This window comes from Schistocerca serialis, chromosome 4 (genome assembly GCF_023864345.2).
Source record: "Schistocerca serialis cubense isolate TAMUIC-IGC-003099 chromosome 4, iqSchSeri2.2, whole genome shotgun sequence".
NCBI classification, from domain to species: Eukaryota; Metazoa; Arthropoda; class Insecta; order Orthoptera; family Acrididae; genus Schistocerca; species Schistocerca serialis.
In genome coordinates this window covers 579,948,677-579,975,011 of record NC_064641.1, presented here as the reverse complement: position 1 = coordinate 579,975,011, position 26,335 = coordinate 579,948,677, and the positions used below count along the sequence as shown (strand labels likewise).

General features: G+C 41.6%; 1 protein-coding gene across 1 annotated transcript in view; it reads right to left on the bottom strand.

Moving 5' to 3' along the window:
- Window positions 1–25,835, bottom strand: part of LOC126474032 (solute carrier family 22 member 7-like) — a 91,831-nt gene extending 65,996 nt beyond the window's left edge. Inside the window, exons 1-3 of the mRNA XM_050101439.1 lie at window positions 25,680–25,835; window positions 5,590–5,861; window positions 5,192–5,419 (exon numbers count right to left, since the gene is read on the bottom strand). Coding sequence (XP_049957396.1) covers window positions 5,192–5,419; window positions 5,590–5,861; window positions 25,680–25,703 — 524 coding nt within the window. The 5' untranslated portion in view covers window positions 25,704–25,835. The remainder of the gene's footprint in view (window positions 1–5,191; window positions 5,420–5,589; window positions 5,862–25,679) is intronic.
- Between the last annotated feature and the right edge of the window lie 500 nt (window positions 25,836–26,335).

Sequence of the window (26,335 nt, the reverse complement as noted above, 5' to 3'; positions counted from 1 at the left end):
GACTGGCTGGTCAGTGTCATTTAAGGTTATGCCATCAGTGGCTCTCTGGCCTGCAACTTCCAGCTGACGACCACTAGGATGAATTGTGATCCAGCAGCTGTCATTGCTGGAAGTTTTTTCTTCTCAGAAAAAATATCACAAAACTACGCTACCACTCGCTATTGTCGTGACAGGTCGATCTTTTGTTGCCTGTATTTTCACATTGTAACACGTTGTGGTCTCCTGACCTTCATCGCTTACATATTCCGCCCTCACAATCACATTCCGCACATCAAGACGCTTCATTCGAACCCAAACTCGATAAGATAAAGTCAATGTATAAATTCATGTAAACTATATGCAAATAACTAGTAAATCGCCAATGCCCACTGAGATTGAAATACTCAAGGCTGGCATACACACATACATTCCAGACACAACGGTCACAAAAGCTTTTAATTTGGGAGAAGCAAACACCGCACGCCAGGAGGCCGGTCCCTTCAGAGGATTTCACAGGGAGCTATCTACATCGGCCGGCGGCCGCCCATGGAGCGGACAGCATTTGCCCGAGTGAAAGGAAGAACGACCCCGTGTGCGGCTTAAAAGCAAATTCCGCTACATTGTGTGGGAGCGCCCAGCCTACGCAGTCTTTACAAATATAGCATGCAGTTTCAGAGATTTTCACAGGGAGACAGCAAACGCCAAACGCCGATGCTACAGATTTCCGGATTAGTTGCCTTAAACGAAACGTCATTCTCCCGTTTTAGTAGAGCAATGCTGATTGGCAGACGATATTCCCGACGCCTTGAGCTGAAGGAGTAATGGAATAGACCGAAAGATATACCCCTTCATGTCTGGCGTGGAGAGGGGCCATTCTGTTGTCGCTATTGGAGCGAGAACACATAACGAGAGCGTGCTCGCTCGTACGTGTACTCAAAGAGTGAGGAACAAGTCTCTCCTCAGTACTTCACTGGGAGAGCACCTCTGTCGAGAGCGAATCGGAGTGCGACCCTATATTGAGCCCTTGCTATTAAGCGTTGTTCACTGTGTTGTCTGCCACACTTATCGTGCGGTGTGATCGGACAGAGTTATAGTTAAATGCCTGCGAACGAATTTTTGAGTGGCATCGTGGTGGACTGGTTATCTGACTGGTGTACCATGGCATTAGTTAGACTAGGGGTGAATAGGAGTCCTTGACTTCATCAAGTCATAGGGAAAGTTTGATCGGCGAACGTCAATCCAGATAGAACGAGAGTTATCTTATTTGTCAGCAGCGAGCGGCATAGACAGCAGTCATCGCAGCTTACGGTATTGTGCGCTACAGCTCTTGCAAGCCCCATATTTCCTCCACAACAGTACACTTCACTGCATTTCACACACGACAGCCTCGACCATACCTAGCAACACTCTAACGGATAATTATTCAAGTTGAGTAGGCACGGCTCTCAGCCATTCTGCCAAGTCAATAACAATCTTAAACTATGTATAGATATTTCATTAGCGAATCCTATTCTTGAGAGGTAACTTCATATTCCGAAAAGAACCCGGAAATAACTTGTTCAGTTCATAAGTAAATGTGCCATTGTGATTTCTCAGAATTTTAGCAAAATAAATAATAATTTTCGTTAGTTTCATGTTTTTCTTACACTAACTAGCACTACTCCAGTACCCAAGTATCCCACTAGTTGCAGCGGACGACTCCAGAAGATATTTATTGCTGAAAGTTTTTCAGGCATTTCTCTTTAGAACGTCTGGAGCGTCTGTCTGACTTCTGTAGTAGTGTGGAGGTGGAAATTGCGTCTTGCAGGAGCCACAGGGTAAAGGGTACATCTCATATTAATCCGTTGCACTGAATGACAGAATAGCACCCATGCCGCTCACAACATTATTGATGATCACGATTCGACTTCTAAATTAAGGTAACGATGTTTTATTCTTAACTATAGAGAGAACATCTGCATGCAATATAAGTGCACATGTGATCGTTAGAATGAAAGTGATCACTCAGCCACTCCGCAACACTCTAAAATCGCCGTCCTAATAGCATAATCTAGAGTACCGACACTATGAAAATTTTTGAGAAGCTCTACTACTCTAAAGAGGGACAGATCGCCACTTTAATTTGCTTATGCTCTCTCATCACAGTATAAAATATACGCGGTGACAGGCACCACAGGTGGGAGCCAGAGTAAGAAGCCTCGTGTTAAGGGACAGTGCCCTGTTCAGCGGCAGAACAACGTTATCACATATTGTCAGTAACCAATGTGAAGTACAACATGGCAGATAGCCGTTGCTTCTTGTCGCTCAAGTTAAGTTCCTCTTTTTTCCACAGCTGTATGGGTGTGAAGTACAACATGGCAGATAGCCGTAGCTTCTTGTCCCTCACCACAAGTTCCTCTTTTTTCCACAGCTGTATGGGTCTCAAACAGGCAGACTGCAGGTGAATGGTGCACTGTGTCATGTAATAATACTGCCTGCAGATCTCCTTAGCTGCTTGGTTCAAAATGGTTCAAATGGCTCTGAGCACTACGGGACTTAACTTCTGAGGTCATCAGTCCCCTAGAACTTAGAACTACTTAAACCTAACTAACCTAGGGACATCACACACATCCATGCCCGAGGCAGGATTCGAACCTGCGACCGTAGCAGTCGCGCGGTTCCAGACTGTAGCGCCTAGAATCGCTCGGCCACTCCAGCCGGCTGCTGCTTGGTCTCCTTGCTCATATCCCCCAGATTCGCAACAGCCCTGATACCCTGCAGAATGGTACATATTTTCATTCCAATATATTATGTGTCATTTTCTTCAGTTTCACCGCCGGGAACATTGGCTGCACACCAAAGGAATCGAAGCAGACGAGATACCTTGTGTGTAGAAAACAATTCTGCTTACAGGGTGCAGTTTATTGTGGTAACACGATGTGCAGGAGTTCAACAAAAGTATGGAAACACCGACAGAAATGCGTGCTTGAACACAAAGGCAGATGATAGACAAGCTTAACAGGTGGCGCAGTTGTCTTTGACCACGAACGGCATCTATACAATGTCCTCAATTCGCTGCTTTTGTCAGTGGTGGTCAGAGCACTGTTCTGTGTAGTTGTGAGTGCATTATGTTGAAACTAAGTGAATTCGTTCGTGGGCACATTGTTGGCGCTCGTATGATGGGTTCATCCGTAACCAAGGGAGCTAAAGTGTTTGGGATTTGAAGGGGCAGCAATCGAAGATTCGTACCGCATACAGGGAAGGCGGAGGAACCCATCCACTGAGTCAGTGTGTATCGGGTGATCGTGACAGACGGTAGTCGAAAAGGACTGTGACGAATAATAAGAAGACGACAGCTGCAAAAGTCACTGCAGAACTGAATGTCGCACTCGCGAACCCTGACAGCGCAAAAGCAACACGAAGGGTGAAATGAAATTACAGAATCGCTGATAAGTGATGCAGATGCCCGTAACAGAAAAAAATGGCGCCGAAGCCACACAACTGAACAGAGGAGCAATGGAAGAAAGTCATTTGGTCGGATGTGTCTTGTTTCACACTGTTTCAAACTTCTGGCCGATTTTACGTCCCAAGAGTGAAACATGGTGTGATATTCGCATTTTTGGCTTCATTCAAACAGCAAATCGTTAACACTTTCACCCACAAGGCGAATACTTGTTTATAAAGAATGATTAACGTATAATAAGGCGTCGCATAGCGACGGTGAAATTTCCTAAATAATGTAATTCGTCATCTTTGGGCGGCAATATAAACAGAAGAATACGGATCGATATGCGATCCTTCACTATTTTGTTCACTGGAGAACAAATGAAGCCCTGAGCGCTAAACACCTGTACTGTTTTTCTTAAGTAAGACGGACGCAGATTTGTGGCGGTCTGATGTAATTTTTACTAAATGTATAAAAACGTCTTTCGTCTAAGTTTGAGTGAAGTGTAAAAAGAACAGTTATAACTTACGTTGACGACGCACGGGCGACTCAAGAGGGCAATGGCTATATAAAAGAGCTCTCAATGGACATGAAACGGACATAAAAATGTTCCGTCATTGTTGTACTAAGCATAAGGTACGATATATGTTTCAGTTATAATAAATTTTTTTCTGGAAATAATGAATCATTTAGCAGTGCTCATTCCTATCATCTCCTCAGAATTATTTACATTTTAACTATGTATTTTGCTAAGACGCAGACACCGAGATCAGCAGTCCAATGCGTGTGTTACATAAAAAAACTATTTCATCGTCTTATTGCGTCAGCTTTGATATTGAATTCCCCTTTTGTGTTATGTTACAGTTGTTTTTGCGCCCTTAAGAACTTTCTTGTCCTTAGGAAATTGTTTTGTCATAACAGTAACTTCACAACGGGGTATGATCGTATCTACGATCATGAAGTAATTAGAAAGACGATAATGCAATTTCTTAATCAAGCGCACGCTAGCTGTGACTGCCACAAGCCACGTGAAACTGCAAGTATAGACTATTCACATTTCATAATGCAATATCTTATGACAATGGTCAATCCATGATTCTTACGCCAATTGTGATTGATAAAACAATAAACGAAACCTCAATCTTTTCCATTGAATAACAACGTAACTTTTATTTTATTACATCATAATGGCAGGGATTTGATAATTATTTGGGCAGCTACATTTCATCGGCCGCATTGTTACTCTGCAAAGTCGCATTACAGCCAATGATTATATCATCATTTTGGCTTAGCATGTCCTTCCCATGCTACAGTGTTTGTTCCTCAGCGGTGATGCCGTGTTCAAGACGATTGGGCTCCTGGCCACACAGATCGCATTGTTCGGAACTCTTTCTGTGAGCATGAGGATGAACTGTCGCATCTTCCCTGGCCACTACAGTATCTCAGTACTACTGAACTTTTTATGGTCTACTTTTGAGAAAAGGGTGCATGATCACTTTCCATCTCCATCATCGTTACCTAAACTTGCCAATATTTTGCAGGGAGAAAGGTGTAAGATTCCTTTGAAATCCCTACAGGACCTGTATTTATCCATCCGAGACAACAGGAAATAGTTTTGAATGCCAAAGGGTTTCCTACACTTTATTAACCATGGTAATGTGTTGTGTTTTTGGTCTTTCCATATATTTGTTTAGCGCCTGTTGTTTTTATCACAAGTTCAGCTGACGTATGAGTATGAAAGAAGCCACGTGGAAGAAAGAAACCACATTTATTGTTAGTCATACTGACCTGTCACCTATGTAGCAGATGGCAAGACCTACGATCACAGAAAGCCCTTGGACGGTGGCCTGAGTATTGCTGACTATAATCTTCTTCTCACACACCCAGTTTTCTTGAGATGGTATAGTGAGTGAAAACCACGTCGTATCGTATTCCCAACCATCCTGGCATCCAACTGTCTCATTTCTCTTGTCAAAATCTTTGTACATGAAACATTTACTGTACGACTTGCCATCCCTGCGAGAACATAAAATGACACTTATTTTATTAACGTTAACAGTACTGAAAAACATGTACGAATATATTTTGGCTAAGTTTTACATCTTACATGTTTTGTGGAATCAAGCAATATTAGTACTATACGATAACACGAAAAAAGATGCTGCATGATCTCAGCAGCTTCTTACGGTGGTATTGTCATGTCCTTCCACTTCTCGACGCTGATATTCTCAGGTCTCCCAGGAACGTGACACCAGTGGTCTGGAATCACCATTGACAAAACGAACATGTGACCAGGCATGGTGCACAACAGTACGGACAGACAAACGTAAACAAGGTTCAGCCGAACTTGGAATCTCCCTCGGCTGTCTATCTTCTCTAGTATGTTTTCGAATGTCGGTTCTTTTTGTGCCGTAAAGTTTAATCTTTCTGTCTCTCCATCTGCACGTGTTTCAAATGTCTGAAATGCAGAAAAAAAAGATTGAGTACTGTATTTCCAAGTTACGTTCCTTCATATGACATGAAAATATTCATCAAACATATGCATTCGGATAAACAGAACTACTATTTGAAATTACAATGAAATGAATACCCTTAGCTGCATACAGGCGTTGATATAAGTCAACGGGGACAGTTCAAAATGTGTGCTCCGACCGGGACTCGAACCCGGGATATCCTGCTTACATAGCATATGCTCTATCCATCTTTTATTTTTTTACTTATTTTACATTTTGTTCGTTGCTGATCGTTGTGTTTGGTCGTTGCGGACGTCACATGGCATCCGTTCAAGTTCGTTGTTGATGCTTTCACTCAGTTTTTTATTACAGAGGCCAACCAGCTCACTGACCGAACACACTGAGCTACCGTGCCGGCGCCCATCATACTCCTTACTCGCAGCTTTACCGCCGATTACCGTAAAAGTGCGGGCACTCTTTGTGCATCCGCACAGAAGAAGATGGTCAAATGGCGGGTGAGTCTTAACTATATATATATACATGAAGATGGTATCTGTTCTTTCGGACAGTTGAAAATGTGTGCACCGACTGGGACTCGAACCCGGGATATCCTGCTTACATAGTATACACTCTATCCATCTTTTATTTATTTTTTTATTTCATATATATATATATATATATATATATATATATATATATATATAACTACTATTTATTATTAATGAAATAGAAATATCATAAAACCATTTATGATTTTCGAAAATCTATGTTATGACACTAAAATATTATCGAGCACAAACTGCAAAAAACCACTAAAATATATTTATTGAGGTATGTATACTAAATGTTTTATTTTGATATAATCAAATAAGTAATTCATTCGTCTCACAATTTGCGAGATTTACAATCACCTCATTGAGTGTTGAGAATAGCATCGAGGCCAGTAGTGCAGTGGATAAAACATTTAAAACATTAGTAAGCTTTCATAGTTTCGCCACTAATATATTGTTAATATGCACATATAAATGCTGAAATTCAAGTGTATGTATGTGTGTGTGTTTGTGTGTGAGGACGGGTGTTGTCATGGTATGAACTGTAGACAAAGACACAGTTCAGTTGTTTTACACATAAGTAGGAGTTCAACTTCATTGCTTTTCTTGTGCACACAGACCCCTTTTACTTTCCTACAGACCGAAAATTGTCGTGATCTTTCATGTAAAATAGTTGAAAAGTTCCATGAAACTGGAGTGCCTTAGAACCAAACGTAGAGATTTCTAAAATATTACTTCAGAATTATAGCATATGTGATATTGTTTCTGCCTAAAATGTACATGTTCAAATAATTGCACTACCTTTCTCGTAGACTACATTGTTTCCCTGTGAAACGTATTTGTTTTTGAATCTCTATATTCCTAAACTTAGCTGAATATGAAATTCAGAAATCAGCATTCAGACTAATTAATTAACAGCGACCAAATATATCACTTCGTCCAAAATTATAGGAAAGTATAGTAAGATTACTTTAACAGTTGGCATATTGAGAATTGCTTCGTTTGGTAATTTGTATTCCTTCTGTCGGGTTATTTTTGGTTGGTGGTTTGTTACGAATGTTGTTGCATTTCTAATAAAATGTTACATTTATTAACACTTATTTAGAAATATTACTTATCCATCCGAAATTATGGCTCGGGAGTGTTTCTTGGTAGCCTTTTGTTACTAAAAGATGAAGAAATTGTATCATTTCAGTATAATGATCTCTTGATTTTGCTTCTAAATGCAGTATTCTAACCATTTCAGAGTCAATAACTGTTACAGTGCTCTGAACATGTGTCATCGTTCCTCAAGTTCTCGTTTTCCATAATAGAAAAACATCATGAGCGACTTATTATCTAGTCAACTTCCATCATAAGTGCTTTAACATTTTTGTTAAATCTTCAGTTGTGATATACAAATGTTGCATTTCTTTTCACCACACTTTTTTTACAGATGTGGCTCTACTACTTGGAAGAAAAAGTGACTCACATTTTTTTAATAAGTGTGTAGATTAAGAAAACCTTTGGTCAAGGTTATCAACCATAATAAAGCTAAAACGTCTTGCATCTTTTTACTACTCACAAGATTCTTCTGCAAAAGATCACGAATATTCCAAGAGAGCTGTTCATTAGAGCCGATGTTCCCCACTCACCTAACGTTTTGTGGGGTGGGGAAGAGGAAATTTTGAACAAATCGTTCAAATGGCTCTAAGCAATATGGGACTTAACATCTGAGGTCATCAATCCCCTAGACTTAGAGCTACTTAAACCTAAGTAACCTAAGGACAGCACACACATCCATGCCCGAGGCAGGATTCGAACCTGCGACCGTAGCAGCCGCGCAGTTCCGGACTGAAGCGCCCAGAACCACTCGACCACAGGGGCCGGCGAAATTATGAACAGTCCACAGTATACTGCAAGACTTAGAATTTCAATGGTGGTCGAGACAAAACTTCCTGTTAAATGGTTCTAAATATTTATTGGAAAAGTGTGTTTAACATGTGGCTTGGAAATCATTTATAGGAAATAAAGAAGGACAATGGGTGAAATCCTTTTAACTATCTTGGCTAATTTCTTTAGCAACAGCACCTTCACAACTGTAACAGATTTTTATGGAAGTCTGTTACTGGTTCAAACATCAGTGGATTGTATGTGGTGAGTGCTTCTCTGGTGGAGTGGAGAGCAGGTGCAGAAGATGAAGGTAGCCTGTGGTGACAAATAATGTGTTCTAAGCGAGATAGGCCCAGACTGGAGGCACGCGGCGGAGGCAGATGTCGCTGCCCATCGGTTAACCTAGCAGAGATGGGCTGGTGAGGATGTGCTGGTTTCAGCGTTTTTCATTTCACAGCTCGGCGTCAACATTGCTAACAACACATCATATTGCTTCGTTGTCACATAAGGGGAGGGGAGCCTCTGTTTTTGTAACTGCCCTTGGAAGAAGCTGATGTGCTGCCCCGGCTGTAGATGGTGGTGGACAAAGGCCAGGATCTTGTACCAGTGACTACAGAAGGGTGGTTGACGCTGCTGGACAACAGGGTTCTGAGCTGATATAGAATATTAACTCGACCCTTGGGTTACCCAGGCTGTGGCTGGACACACGGCTGGTGGTCCCATCAGGTTGATGGGAGAATGTTGGAGGCCTTTCAGCAGAAGCCAAAGAACAGCAGAACAGCAGACATCGGTTGAATCCTAGCTGTCGCAACTTAGCCAGGATGGCTATGTACATCAAGAGAGGGCTCGTTGTGACTGAAGTCATGTAAGTAGCCAGCCAAGCGCTTCCAAAACGTCTCGAAACGCCCATTATTGCTAGAGTTGCAGGTCACACTTACAGAGCCGTTGGCCTGATACGAGTGCAGTGCTATTGAATGTCGGCAAGTATCTGGGTTAGGCGTGAGATGACGGCCTGAGGCCATGCTGCTACAGCAGCCAGTAACTTTTTGATGAGAGTACAAGCAAAATCGACAGAGGCGAAGTGAAATTCTAAATTAAAATTGTGATTTCAAGCAATCTTTTTGAGAGGAAAATTTACGAATACTGCCGCAACTCAATGTTCACACCTCTGTAATGATGACAGCTTCAGTCAACTGAATTAGTTATATGGAAGGGCGAACAACTTTATTAACATATAACAAGTTGCTAGCAACATACTAAATCTCTTACGTTTTATACGTAGTGTGCTAGAATATTAGAACCTTTGATTATATATTCCAAATACAACCTATATCTAGATAGGAAGTGTAAAACATAGACTTGTATTTTATAGGAAGTACACCAGCAGTTGCACTATCCAAATATGCTTCTACGTCTGACTCAGTCTGACTCAAACCTTCAGCTGGCATAGCATCTCTTATACTTTCCTTCCAAACACAGAGTCTCTCCTAAGACAATGTAGGACCAGTACCTGTAACGAAATATATATTGCTTGCTTCGCATTTGTCATCTCGGAGGTCCCACAGCATCTGGCAAGGGTCCACTCACGGCCACTACCACAATCCATTGTCTCAGTGCTGTGTGCTGCGCAAGACAAATTTTCTGACGTATTGGTCTGCACATATTCTTGGAAATATTTCTCCTTGGACCTACTAAACATATACCTTTCTTTTTTTGGGTCATGAGTCTTCTGACTGTTTTGATGTCACCCGCCATGAATTCCTCTCCTGTGCCAACCTTTTCATCTCAGAGTAACCTTTGCAACCTATGTCCTCAGTTATTTGTTGGATGTATCCCACTAATCTATTGATCATCGCTGATTCTTCCGCCTTTTAGGGGCAGTTTCTAGCCGAATGTCAAGAATGTGCCCTGAATTTTTGTCCGCTCCGCCGCCCGTCCTTGACAAGGTCATTGGCACAATGAGGGTGACTCCTTGTGCCGGAAGTCTTTGGCCGCCATTTATGATGAATTTTATTTAACATTTAAACAGTGACGATATTCTAACCAATGACCGAGGATGTTAGGATTTCTAATCAAAGATGCTACTTATTTTATTATTATTATTTCCCCCTAGATTCTGGGTCACTATAAACAGATACTAAGCGTTAAATAAAGATCGCCAGGCTCGTACTAACCTGCAAGACAGGATTAAAACAGTCACTCTGTGACATTACTATCGACCAATATGCATAGGTACGAGGGTGCTGGATATATTTTGGCTGGGCAGTTTGTAGTGGCGAACTACAGTGATGTGGCCGGGCTATGTGAGTCCGGCTTCTCTGTGGGCAGGCGCTTGGGAGGTTGTGGTAAGCAGTCAGCACAGGCTATCTGTAGCGGTGGCCAGCAGGTACCGGCGAGGCAGCAGTGGGTACATCCTGATAGTGTGGATACTGAGGCCGCGTGCCTTCTGGGCAAGTTAAGAAGGCCGCACTGACTCAGAATATATAGGAGAAATTTTGATATTCACTGACACTACCATAAACACCTTACATACATGCTACAAGAAAACTAAAGACAGCGTACGGATCGTGGCGGTGAGATGAGCTCACTGGAAATTAGGGTATGCTTGTAAACACGATACTGATAAAGTTATTAAAATGTAAAATAATTTAAAATATAAAATAATAGTTGTTCATAAAATTCAAAGCACTGAAATAGACATGCAAAGTACAAACGCGACACGTTATTTAACTGCTCGCGACGCCGGCAAAAATTTGTGCCGTTCTGTACATAGATATGTGTTCAAGTATTACAAGTCTAGGCGGGAATACAATGATACCATTGATCTTGATTTCTCATTATTTCATTTTACCCGCTGCAGGAATCCAAGTAATGTTACGAGCATTAGGTAATGACTTAAGTGGACTGTGGTACAAGGATGTACACAGTGTCATATGTGGAAGTTTGGGTCAGTCCAGTGAGCATGCATGGATAGCCGAAGTGGTTGAAGTGACTGTTCGCGAGAAGTGGTAAATCTGGACTCGGGTCCTGCTGCGACACAAGTTTTCATGTCACCACTGGGTAGAGTTATCCCTAATACAGCTGGTGTCAACGAATTCGTTTACAGCGAATATATTTCGAAACCTTTAATGTTCAACAAAATGTATAGGTAGTTAAATTTACTAAAGAGTATGCAGAAATGTGCCTAAGCTATGATGCCTCCATTTGAACACACTTCATTAAAATTATCATCACAATTCCAGTCAACGATCTCGTTGATTTCTATATTTATTTATATATAGTTTGACGCTGTATTACGTCTAAAGTTAGTGTTGTGCCTAGCCTCAAGCTTTAGTACCAATTTGTGTAAGATTGTTGTTTCGACTAGTTAGGCTACAAGTGTGACGAATAAAATTCTTACCGTAAGTTATTATTAACTAAATTTCGTTCGAGGGAATCGATGTTTAACAACTGTCATTCACGATTTAAATGAAGATACACTGCAGCAATTACGTAATTTCTTCATGCTTACCACGACGCGTTTTTAGAATTTGTTCTCATTGTCAGGCGTGATATTTATATAAGTAGTTTGTCTGATGTTTGAAAGTGTGTAGTTCTGCCTCTCTTGCACTGTAGTCGCCTTTTGAGGCTGTACTGCGATCTGAAACTTCGGCATGTCAAATTTTGAGATTTTTTTAGATCATAATGCTAGAAATGATATTTTTGTGTTTCTACTTTTAGGTGCTGTACCATCTCCATTAAGCATAAATTCACACATGTGCAAACTATGACTCATATTCTTTGTTTGTGACATTGAAATACAAAGATGTTATGACAGTATTTGACAGTGGGTTTCGATAAGACCTTGGGCTTTATCCAAACCGAGGTCTTACATTTTCTGTGGGTAACACTGACAAAGTTTTCACAAATTTTATTCCACCATTACTATTACAGTAAAATTACATAATTCGAAAACGACGAAAAATTATGCAAAAATTTGAGCATTTATTCTGCTGTGTCCGATGATCTTTCCGATGATTAATAAGGAACTGCAATGCCTTGTTCTCTAAGCAACACGTGGCTTAACACACCATGAGTGACACAAAACCCATCTGTTTTCGAAAGAAATGTCAGTTAAATTTGTAACTTTCTGTGCATATCCTCACGCGTTTAAAACACAAGCGTTTACTGAAAGTTAAATAAGGATTACACATAAATTCTACCATTGCCCATGTGATATGACAGCTGAACAAAGCCATCTAGTTTCAAGCGAAAAATACAGAATCCAGCCCTGCACTTCTAGCGATTGTTTATCACAGATTTACTTCACACGTTAAAAGCAATTTCAACTTTATATCTGCATGGGGGAAGGAAGTTCCTCTGTACCACATCAAACGTGGTGGGCAACTCACTCACATACAAAGTACTCCCTATCAAAGTGCAAGAAATAGTAAAGTCACCTGCGAAACGTCTCCTACCATTACCAACTTTATTTTCAACAAAAATAAAAAAAAAGCTGAAATAAATGTGGTTAAGTATTACATACTAAATACTTTCCAAAAGTTTCATCTGTAGAGTGACCGGAGGACACCTACTCTTATCTACTGCCAGCGGCCAAGTCAGGTACTGGACGAATACAGAGCGCCTTCCGCTTATCAGCGGGACGGGGAAAGCCAGAGGTGAGTAGTGTTCCTCCCGCGAACTTAACTGTATACCTGTTCACGCACCTGACCTACAGCAACGCTAAGCCTCTCTCCCTTTCGACTGAAACTGCCACTATTGGTACAACTGCCCTGAAACGCATTGTTAAATCCGCAGGACAAAACAGGTAGTTGGAATTGTGAAAAGGGGCCAAAAATGAGCGGCTATCAGTTACATTCGAACACATATAACTTTATTTAGTTGCCCAAACATTACAGCGCATATTTCCGACCATAACTATCGACTGAATATGTCACACAATCTTATGGCTTAAGGACACAACCTCTTCAATTTTTAAAACGATTGAAGGCCCATGATTTAAAACACAACTGCAATAAATTTTTGAAAGGGAGAAAGCGCAAGGTTTTATCCTTAAATAATATTTCAAATAAGGCTGAAAGCTCAAACAATCTAAGACTTGACAAGTAAGGAACTTTCAATTTCAAAACGGCTGAAGGCCCGTTATTTAAAACCCAACTAAAAGCATACAAATTCAAACCATCGGCTATGAACCATTAAAATACACAATCAAACATCAATAAGAAAAGGCAGTACAGCCAGCGGCGCTCAGAAGTTTCCGGGGATCGGTCTGCACTTGAAATATTAACGTTCGCTTATGGGAGACAGGTAGTCGGCCCAACTATATCCGATCCGCCGGCAACCCAACCAAGAGACAGTCAACGGACCCACCGACAAGTACACAAGGAACTCCAATGCCAAAACGTAAAACGCGCAGCCGCCCACAACCAAGTATGCATAAGCTGTCAAAACTACACACACGTGTCGGACAGCGACAACACGGTGAGGAAAGGACACTGCCTGAATTTTACGTCAGCGGCCGGGGCAAATAGCCGGAACGCTAACGGCCACAAGGCAGAAAATTCCGCTGGTGCACTTGGACTCCAAATAACCAAAATACAGTTAAACTCCACCGGATGGTGGCCAAACTTTCGCCAACTCTAACACTCGCTGTTGCTCACGGGAATACCCCCCCCCCCCAAACAGCCAACCATGAAAACAAACGGCACAATGTGAACAGACTGCCTTCACCACTCAACTGTGATGTCTTGGGTCGGTGAGCCACGAACCTCGTAGCAATCGGAACAGCTCCCACACACTGCGACACTGCGTAGAGACCGCCAGCGGGCCCGGCCCACTGCGCCGCGCGGAGATTTCCTGGCTGGTCCACACCAACCGACCGACTGCGGCACACCATCTAGCCGGAAACTATCAGCACCAGGCCGGCCGGAGAGGCCGTGCGGTTCTAGGCGCTACAGTCTGGAGCCGCGTGACCGCTACGGTCGCAGGTTCGAATCCTGCCTCGGGCATGGATGTGTGTGATGTCCTTAGGTTAGTTAGGTTTAAGTAGTTCTAAGTTCAAGGGGACTGATGACCACAGCAGTTAAGTCCCATAGTGCCCAGAGCCATTTGAACCATTTTATCAGCGCCAGACCAAAGATAGTACAAAGTCCGAATATCGATACACACATCTGCTGCCACAGGTAGAAAGAGGAAGAACCAAGGCATAACCGCAATAACCGCGGGAAACCAAATGCAGAGTAACAGTTAAGGTTTAATCCAACGCGTAAGCCGGGGACAGCGCGGCTCATGCCCTAGCGTTCAACAGATACTAGCCTCCCTTACGAAAACTAACACTTACTCATCTCAGTCATGGACAGATAGCTAAAGAATAGGAAAGGGATAAATCGAAGACACACATGACCAATATCAGAGTTAATATTGAGAGTAAAAAGAGAAGCTTACCTCTGCAGAAAGTAACGAACGTTAATGTGAAACGGAATGACTTATAACAGCAGATAAACATGTGAGATGGATCTGACCTATCTGTTTCAAACTTCTGGGTGAAAGTCTAATCGAATGGTTAGACACAACATCATTGTCCTACGGAATCGATTTCGTCTATTCATCCTTCATTCTATTCGCGTAATTATTTGTTCGTTATTTCCTGTTTTATATTGCAGTTGTCGATACTAGAGAAAAGAGTTCTGCCTTAACTTTGTACTTCGCTTTGGGCTTAAAAACAACTGTGTACGATCAGTGGAGGAGGAGGAGGAGATTAGTGTTTAACGTCCCGTCGACAACGAGGTCATTAGAGACGGAGCGCAAGCTCGGGTGAGGGAAGGATGGAGAAGGAAATCGGCCGTGCCCTTTCAAAGGAACCATCCCGGCATTTGCCTGAAGTGATTTAGGTAAATCACGGAAAACCTAAATCAGGATGGCCAGAGACGGGATTGATGTACGATCAGTCTCATTTGATTCAGTGACCGATATTGAAATATTACGTCTCATATAGCTCACAGAAAACCATTTGTCCAGACGCATTTGAGTTGTGTATAACTGTGGTGTATAACTGTGGTGTCACCGCCAGACACCACACTTGCTAGGTGGTAGCTTTAAATCGGCCGCGGTCCAGTAGTACATGTCGGACCCGCGTGTCGCCACTGTCAGTGATAGCAGACCGAGCGCCACCACACGGCAGGTCTCGAGAGACTTACTAGCACTCGCCCCAGTTGTACAGCCGACGTAGCTAGCAACAGACACTGACGAAGACTATCTCATTTGCCGAGAAGATAGTTAGCATAGCCTTCAGCTAAGTCAATTGCTACGACCTAGCAAGGCGCCATCACCAAGTTATATTGAAATGATAATACTGTATCAACAAGACCAATGTTCCCCAATTGTGGATTAAAGTTAAGTATTCCAGCAGCTACGTACTTTTCTTTATAGCATTCATTACGTATCCTGTTTCAGACCTCACGCCATCCTGCGTGAGCTTATAGCGTGCATTTCGGCTTCCTCAAACAACACGGTGTTGGCACTTCTGCCGACACTTCAATAACGGTACCATATAGCCTGTCTAGTTGCAACTGCTAATTAATACGATGTAACTATCCAACTACTATCGAAAGCCACTCATATCCGAACACTGGATCGAATAACGGGCTAAGAAGATAGTCTCTATACCTGTTTATAGTGTTTCCTCCAGAAATAAAACCGGGTAACAATATAACATTAAAAGGTTGGAGGAAACGCCTGAAAATCACCACAGGTATCCACAGGAACAAATGGAAGTTATTGTCTTTTATAAGTCCTCGTCAACTCGGCCTCTTTGTTACCAAACACTACATCGGCTATCGGATGTCCCCATTTCCTCATATGAAACCTTCCGCCTAGCAAATTCCCCCTTTTTTCAAAAAAACCCGCAAAACAACTGTACTGATCTCTGAGGATCACTCCCTCACTACTTCATACGCACAGTTTATTAAAAGGTCAGCTGTTGCCAACAGGCCTCACGACTTCGTCCGATACGCTGGAGGCTGCTGGTTTCCTCTAGATTTCTCTAGCTGCAATATGTTTCCACAAACTTATTTTAACAAGCAGATCTTTCCGTCAATCAGTCTCCAGGACTGAATGTAGGGGATTCAGTTGCTCATTTCCTGGCGCTAATGGTGCACTGCTACGTAAAACTTAAGTACGAAAGTCACTTTCGCATAATGTGTCACTGCCAAGTAACACAGTTCGATGAAACTTGGATCATACTTGGAAAGACCTGCTACAGTATAGTACAAAAGTTATACGAAAGACGTACACAATGAGAAGAACAGAAATAACACCTTTATTTAAAGACAACAATTACAGTGAAGTAATCCGAATTATGATGGCTCTTTTTGAGCCATCAGTCTTCTGACTGGTTTGCGCGGCCCGTCACGAATTCCTCTCCTGTGCTAACCTTTTCGTCTCAGAATAGCAATTGTAACCCATGTCCTCGAATATTTGCTGGTTGTGTTCTAATCTCTATCTACGAGGGTAATCCCAAAAGTAAGGTCTTCTATTTTTTTATAAGTACAGAACTCTGTTCGTGCGGCAGTTGGTCAAACTGTTATGAAGAGTGCTACACGCGCTGTGTGTAAACAAGCGCAAGCCGCTCTGAGGCGCTCAGTCTTGGCTTGGCAGCCGTTGAGAATGGAGATCCCGTTGGATGTTACCGCCAAGTGCGAATTGCGCGCAGTTATTCGGTTTTTGAACGCAAAGGGCACTGCGCCGATTGAAATCCATCGCCAATTGACGGAAGTGTATGAAGAGTCGTGCAATGTCCGTAAGTGGTGTAGAGAGTTTGCAGCTGGTCGGACCGAAATTCTCGACGAACAAAGGAGCGGGAGACCGTCAATTTCTGAGGAAACAGTGTTGAAGGTTGAGCAAAACATACGTGAAGATCGACGGATCACCCTGGATGATCTCTGCACGTTAGTTTCTGAGGTTTCCCGAAGCACCACTCACAGAATTTTAACGGAAACATTGAACTACCGAAAGGTGTGCGCAAAAAGGGTGCCACGCATGCCGACTGAGGACCACATGCGGCAACGAGTTGATGCTTCCCGCGCATTTCTTCACCGCCTTGCAGCCGAACAGGACAACTTTCTGGACTCTGTTGTCACGGGTGACCAAACCTGGGCATACCACTTTACACCTGAGGTCAAGCAACAATCACGCCAGATCATAACTTTCTGAACAGCATGGCGCGGCGAGCTGGTATGACATAGACATACAAAAAATGCCACAGCGTCTAGAAAAAGGCATCGACAGAAATGGTGATCATGTCGAAATATAGCTAAATGTTCAATCCGTAAAATAATGTAAACCATTGAAGAAATAAACAGGTCTATGCACTTACAAAAAAATAGATGACCTTACTTTTGGGATTACCCTCGTAATCCACAGTCTTTACCCTCTAGCTCTCTCTAGTATAATGGAAGTTATTTCCTAATGTCTTAAGAGATGTTTTGTCATCCTGTCGCAACTGCAATTGGCCTTAGTCTCTGGCAGAAGGTACATGTAACGTAGACAAATATTTTATCCTGTGACGTCTACTCCATTTAAATGTTGGCAAGGGCCTCTGCCTGTGTGGACTTACTAATGAGTAGTTATTCTGAAGTATGACATATGTAATCTGCGGCTTTCTAAACCCATATCTTGCAATAATTCTTGTTTCATCAATTTCGTTTATGAGAAGAGCCGCTCGGTTTCATCTAATCTATTGTGCTATCATATGATGTAATAAGGGCAATACTTCTGAAGAAGCAATTTTTAAAAAAAATCGACACCATGGTCAGGGGCTAATAAACCCTTATTTGCAACTGGTTGACTGATTTTTCAACCTCTTCAGAGTTACACAGTTGCTGTTTCGCAACCATGTTTAAGACTTTATTACAAAGAAAATTACTGAAGACGGATAAGGCAACTATGTGAAACAAAATTGAGTAATAGCTAATATTGCTGCAAAATATTACGGAAAATGACAACAAATATCGAGAATATAATCAGAATAACAGATAGATTTGGTGAATGTTCCAATTACTGGTAATCACAATACGAAATAAATCTGTTTAGCCTACTTCTCAAATAAGTACACTTCAATTACAGTTCACGTTTTGCTCTATGGACGTGAACTTATTGTGTAGTCCGTCCATATACGAACATTAATTTCTGAAAGTGAAATATTAAGTTTCGCGTAGTAAATCACTCTAAATAACTACTGTTAACAATAAGAGCCATTTCTCACCGGAAGCTGAATGATTAATTTGAACATGAAGGGAATAAAACCATAATGTTTATATGCAGCTGAATGCCTCGACTAGATTAAGAGAGAAGAAATATAAAACGGCAGAAGAAGGAAAATTTTCTAAAAAAAAAAAAATACAAAGATTTACAAAAGAGTCACGTAAGCTAGAGATAATACAAACTGCGTAAGAACATAGAGCCACCGAATATAACCATGAAGAAACATATACTAAACCCTATTCCACACGAAATCAAAAGAAAGGAAAGGTACTACAACTGGAGATTTGAACATCACAGAAAGATTAAACCACCGTGATACAAAAGGACACAACAAACGACCATCATCAGGCATGAAATAATAGGCAGAGATAATTCTCCAATTCTGAAAATAAGAAAGAAACCTGTAGTAATGTGATCAAGAGAATAGAAATCACAACCTAATCGAATGAAGGAGCATTCAGATCAGGTGGCAAGTCATAAATAGTTACTTACGTGGTCCATAAGAAGAGAATTTTGGTGAAATATAGACCAGTGTCGACATTGCCGCCAACGAAGTGCACGCAACAATACCGTTGTTAAAAAGCGATATCATACCATCCATTTCACTTTTCTGAACAGAACTGTCTTGATCTGACGACAGTTCGGTTGAAACTTCTTGGCAGATTAAAACTGTGTGCCGGACCGAGACTCGAACTTGGGACCTTTGCCTTTCGCGGGCAAGTGCTCTACCAACTGAGCTACCCAAGCACGACTCACGACCCGTCCTCACAGCTTTAATTCCGCCAGTACCTCGTCTCCTACCTTCCAAACTTCACAGAAGCTCTCCTGCGAACCTTGCAGAACTAGCACTCCTTGAAGAAAGGATATTGTGGATACATGGCTTAGTCACAGCTTGGGGGATGTTTCTAGAATGAAAGTATCACTCTACAGCGGAGTGTGCGCAAAGGTTCCAAGTTCGAGTCTCGGTCTGGCACACAGTTTTAATCTACCAAGAAGTTTCATAGCAGCGCACACTCCGCTGTAGAGTGAAAATTTCATTCTAGACAGTTAGGTTAACCAAAACTCATATAACAATAAAACAAAAGAAAGATTCGTCACATGTGTGCTCGCACGCAGAAAGTTTACTTAGTCATTCACTTACATCCATTGTGAACACCGTTGTATCGAAGGTTTACCAGTTAACGCTCTGCTCGCTTAATTCTTTTTAAAACTTGCTTGTTCTTAATATAAAGGTGAAAAACATAAGAGAAGGAACAGAGAATCTTTATAGCTATCAACAAATAATGACTTGCCACCACGGCAATTAGCACTGCTAAGGCGCCATTCTACAAGAGCAGCTTTCAGCTTATTTAACATTTGGTGATGTCTGATTGTTTTTAATGATGTACAGTTGAAAAATGAGCTAACGAGCAAGCGCTCACCTTGAGTTTTTACTGTCTTTCCGATTCCTCGTATGACGTCTAGGTCATTGACAACATTTGACTGTCTAGGTCATTGACAACATTTGAGTCAAAGGTACGCCTCACATTTGGCAGGTAAATTTTTCTGAAGGAAATATATTTTATACCAGAGGCTGTCAAACTTTTTCGTTTAAGAGCCAATGCTGACATTGTGGGGCAGCACTTCGAGTTGCTTATGTACCGACCTTATTATTAATTGGTGATCTACATAAATTACTACGTTATGGGACCTCAACAGACTATCTATGGGCGTTAGAAGTAAATGTATTGTGATGCAGACTGTGTTACTTAGGGAAGTTGTATATACGAATCACTGTGGTGTCCCCTTGACAGCATAATACATGGTTTTAGTAGTAGAAGAAATGCTAAAGTATATATAGGGAATGAAAATTTGGTAGTCCTAAATGTTTGGAACCCGATTACACGGCAATGGATCGAATACTGATTTAGATGAGAATATAGCTAGGAAATATTTAGAAATAAAATCGTAATCTACAAAGCACAGGCAGATGCGGATATCGATCACGAGTCAGTAGCGGTAGAAGTAAGGCAGAAAATCGATAGGATAATGGAAATGGGTGGGGGGAGACGCGCGATAAAATACTGAAAATATAAGGCGGAACGAGACAAAGTACATATTGTCTGAGGCAGTGACCACTGGCGTAAATAAAAGCCGTGAGGCTATTGTAGTAGACGAATGGAGGAATAAAATGAAGAAGAAAGGGAGGAAAGTATGCAGTATGTATCGCGAAAGCAGAAATGACGGAGATCTGAACAGTACTCGAGCTTAATGGCAGAATATCAAGAACGAGGGAGCTTACCCACGGATTATGGGTTACTTAAAAACAAGATTAAGAGTTACTACAAACATGCTATGTTAGAATGAGCGCGAGAAAGCTGTAACGATATTGAGGAAAAATAGACATGACTTAACGGTAAGACTGAACGTCATTTCATGAAAGCAAAATATAGAAGTGTTAATTTACGATGCAGATGTTAGTATCTATTAGATGTAAGAGAGTGGGTGATATGTAACAGGAGTACTTCGAAACCACGAGTCATGGAAAGCGACTGTTCCGAAGTGTTAAGAAAGACTAAGGGGAAGATAATATGGAGGAAACAGGTGATCCAGAAATGAGATCAAATTTTGATAGACCAGAGAATAATCTCAGCCCGAATAACTCAGCAGCAATCCTACGGAGCTACTGAAATATGTGGGAGAAGTGACAAACGGACAACTTAACGTAAGTTTTAAAGAAAAATGTCACCATAGCATTACCGAAAAAGGCACGTGCACATAAGGGTTCAAACTATCGAACGATTATGATAAAATTTGATTAGGAACAGTCTTGACCGCAATAAAATATTTGTTGGCAAGGGTAACCGGTTTCGCTCACACTTTCAGACCATTTTACACCGTGTTGCGGTGCGATGAACGGTGAAGGTATCGTGAAATTATCGAACAATTAGTCTGATAAAATATTTTAGTAAACTTCTGACCAGACTATTATAAATAAGAATAAAATTCAAGACGTACTGAACAAAGACCAGTTTAGTTTGAGGGTGGGAGAATGCACAGGCAAACCATTTCGACTTTGAGCCTAAAAATTGAAAGTATACCTCAATAACATTTTAGGATATAGAGAAGTCTTCGGCGATATAAGGTAGATTGATATGCAAATTGTCTGCAGAAAATTGATAGTAATGTAAAGAGACGAATAATTTACGTCTAAAATATACAAATATTATAATAATATAAATGTGACATAACGTCTGCGAATGTTTGCTTCCTAGGTATCTGATGATGAATAAATTCGGAAACGCGTCCTTGCCTGATGTTTGACTTTGACCATTGGGACCCTGTCATTTGAATTCTTAACTACTAATTAAATGTGATAATAATAAAGAAAAGTTCGTGTTAATGAGGGTTGCAAGTTAACACCACTGTCGCTGAACATTTACTTGGAAGAAGTATTGAAAATATTAAAAGAAAATTTCGGAGAAGGAATGTAAGCGAGTGGGGAACCAGGTATCTAATTTTGTTGGCAGACGACGTACTCTCCAGCCTGAATTCACAGAACACTTAGAAGCCTGATGAAAGCATAAGACAGGATACTGAACACGGAATGTGGCTTAAGGAGAAATAAAGCAAAACTGAAGGTGATGAAGGGTAGTAGACACAGAAAATGACTTGCTTAACATCGAAACTGGCAACGACATAGTTCTAGAAGAGGGGAAATAATTCTCTTGCCCAGTAGATGAATTTTTGATTTATGGAAAAGTCGGACAATGCACACTGACCAGCCAGAACATTATGATCACAGACCTACTATCAATATAAATCAGTCCACGCGATAGCAGCATCACCTGGCGAGAAATGACTGCTAGTCAGACACACGCAGGGTGCCTGTAATATCTGTGTACGTGTTGTCCATATGTAGAATGGGGAAAGCGCAAAATCTATCTCAGCTTGACCTAGGGCATATTGAGATGGCCCGGAGGTTCGGCACGAGCATTTCGGAAACTTCACAACTTGTCGGGTGTTCGAGGAGTGCTGTTGTGAGTGTCCTCAACTCGTGGTGAAACCAAGGTGAAACCACGTTCAGACATTGTGAGGTTGGGTGGCCACCCTTAATTACGAATGTAGGACATCGTAGGCTGGGCAGACTGGTAAAACAGGACAGGCGGCGATCTGTGGCGGACCTAACATCAGACTTTAAGGCTAGAGAGAGTACAAATGTGTCTGAACACACAGTGTGCCGAGACTCCTGAGGATGGGCCTCCGCAGCCAACGACCCATATGTGTGCCAATGTTAATACCACGACATTGGAAACTACAACTGAAATTGGCTCGTGACCATAGGCACAAGATGTTGGCGCAGTGGCAGAGAATTTCATGCTGTCATAAATTTTGTAAAATCTTAAAAAATACAAGTCCCTCTTACCAAATAATGGAAGTTTATGATAAAATGTGTTCAAGAGCTAAGAATGAGTATTAAGTAAACGATATTCCAACAATTACAAAGTAAATGGTATTCCACAACAAGTGAACTTTCTCAGCGTAAGATTTCGCAGGATGGCAAGGATCAGAGGCAGACTGGCACAGGTGAAGGAATCTTTTTGCGTCTGTAGATGTTGATATGGAAATGAGGAAGAAGTTTCTGAACATCTACGTCTGGTGGCAGCATTTGTATAAAGATGAAACATAGAACATTGTAAATCTAGGCAAGAATAAATAGGAAGCATTTGATGTATGGTACTGCTGAAGAACGTAAATACTTGAGTACAGATAAAGTAAAAAAAGAAGACACACATAAAAGAATACGTGAGCAAGGAGTAGTAGAAACACCCTTACTAGAGAAATGGGCAGTGGTGCTGAAAGAAGCACTAGAAGGGGAAAAACAGAAGAATATGCAAAACAGTTTGTAGAGGAGGATGGTTGTACAAAGAGATTCCTACAGGACACAGAAATGTGAAGAACTGCATCAAACCACCTCGAAATTTAAAGCTTCCCGGTGTGTAGCTTGTTCTATGAAATTTCGCGCGCTCCGTCGGTTCTCTATAACTTGCTTTCACGATATTTCGTGATATAGCATACACTAGGAGTACTGAATATGGACTGACAGTAAACCAAGGTCAGACGAAAGTAATGAGACATAATAGAAGTGAGAATAGCGAGCAACTTAACATTAAAGTTGTAGTAACGAAGAAGACAAAATTAAGGCAGAAAAATAACCGTCGGCCATTGTGACCGAGCGGTTCTAGCCGCTTCAGTCTGGAACCGCTCGACTGCTACGGTCGCAGGTTCGAATCCTGCCACGGGCATGGATGTGTGTGATGTCATTATGTTAGTTAGGTTTAAGTAGTTCTAAGTTCTAGGGGACTGATGACCTCAGATGTTAAGTCCCATAGTGCTCAGAGCCATTTGAAAAGTAACCCATGTCGGATGTATCAAGCAGGACATAAAAGGCAGACTAGCATTGGCAAAAAGGGAATTCCTGGCCAAGAACAGATTGCTAGTACCAAACACTGATCTTCATTTGAGGGAGACATTCCTGAGACATTCTGGATTACTGCACTGTACGGTAGTGGATCACGGACTATGGGAAAACCGGTGTAGAAGGGAATCGAAGCATTTGGGACGTGGTGATACACAAGAATGTTTAAAATTAAGTTTACTGTTAATGTAAGGAATGAAGAGGTTACCCACAGAATCGCCCAAGAAGGAAACATATGGAAAGCACTAAGAAGAAGGGACGGGATGACAGGAGACGTATTAAGACTTCAGGGAATAACCATGGCACTGGAAGGAGCCGCAGAGGGGAAAAACTGTGGATAAAGACGGAGACTGGAATACACCCAGCAAATAACTGAGGACGTATGTTGGGCGTACTGCTCTGAGATGAGGATGTTAGCAAAGGAGAGGAATTCGTGTCGGACAGCATCAAACCAAACAGAAAACCGATGACTAAAAAAAAATCCAGGAGTTTTTCCAAAATTTCGTGGATCAGCATTCTAAAGAATGACGGTTTTTAAAGAAATGACACAGTTTGCACACTTGGTAGCTCGACTTTTGATACTTAATGGGAGAATTAAAACAACTACATTCCAAATCAGACTAACTGACGTCGTCTTCTTCACTTTGAGGTCCTCTGTAAGCAAACGATAGCGATCGATCTTGTAAGTTCAAGACCGATATACATTTAGAATATTCCGTGTGACTTACCTTAATCCAGCATTAACAAGTACACACACAAAACCATTCAACAACACTGCCACTGCCTCTCCAGCACTGCACTCCCGACTACTCAACTAAAAATTTCTGGTCGTCCAGTTTTCACTGCAGTGTCGCACTCACTACACATTACACTAGCTTCCAACTTGAAAAGCGAAGAAAAAAGTACAGTCATTAAAAAAAATTAAACTGCTTCACTCTGGCTTTGTGTTCTCAAGGGGTATACTATGGTATAAGACTTACGGTGCTTATAATTTCACCTGAACATCTAGATCCTGCTTTCGTGTACAGTGCTTTTACAATGAGGCTGACCTAGCATGCCACAGATCACAGCTTCAGTTTGTTATACGCTCTTCTCAGTTCCATTTTAGCCCCAACCTGTCGTAGATGTTAGCCATTCTTTAAACGAAAAGTTCTCTAAAGTTTTGGCAATGAACTATGTTTTATCTTTGTGAAGAAAAGTTATAAGCCGCCATGAGATGTGAAACGTACGAGTGGAGGCAGGAGAATGGGGAGCGGTTAACAGAAATCTGACCACCTGTAGGTGATTTCCACTCGGAATCTTTGACACTGTAACAAACTCTTCTACTATGTTGCTAAATTTCAAGACACCTTAAAACCACTTCTGGGAAGGAGGATGCAGCGTATAAAGGGCTTATTCACAGTCTAGGGAGTGTATTAAGAGCAGAGCGGAGACTACACTGTTATGAAACTTCCCAAGAGATCAAAATTGTCTGCCAGACGGGGGTGATATCTGATCATAACTTTATAATAAACAAGAACTTCACATACTGATGTACGAGCAAGAAGCTACACTAACAATAGTGTTAGTATGAAGCGGAAAGTCGGCTATTCAAGTGAACATAGAAACTGCTCAAAACTGCTAGCTATAAGAGGTGTTACCACAAATACAAAAAGATGTCATCAGCAAAAAACAAAACGTACCACTGTCGAGTTGTTAGGAGCCATTTCTGTACGGCAGACTTGCGCGACCACAGGAAGAAATGAATGTTCTCGAGTGGAGTTGCCCGACAACACTAAGCACTAAATGTATGCGCGTGTTTTGTCGCCAACAGGTGGAGCGCAAGGTTATCAGTCGCCATAACGGGGAACAATACGGGGAATGACCGACAAGGAGAGGCTGAAAGAGGAACTGCGCCGCTGTAGGATGACACTGAAATCGTTAATTACAAGCAGATAGAATAATGAGGCGTTAGGCTGGCAATTGACTCTAACCAACCGCCTTCCATCGAATTGTTTTCTCCTTTACCGGTTCTCCTTTGCTTTTATCGCATTTTTTTGTATGGAACTAGCTTATACTTTCCTGCTCATTAATGTGTAAGCGCGCATGTGAAGAGACACAAACAAGCGAATGCGTGCCCTGACACGCCTGTGCCTCAGCGGGCGATATCGGTAATTGAGTTCTGAGAATGCACGCGAGAGATAACCGAAGTGAGCCGCGCGTTAATTAGTCTTTATGCTCTTACGGGGAAATTCCGCCTTCTTTTGCTATATTGTGTTAAATAAGCATGCTGCTAAATTTTTCTGTTCCAAGACTAGAATTTGTGACATCTGGAAAGAGCTTCTGACGCCATTCGGTA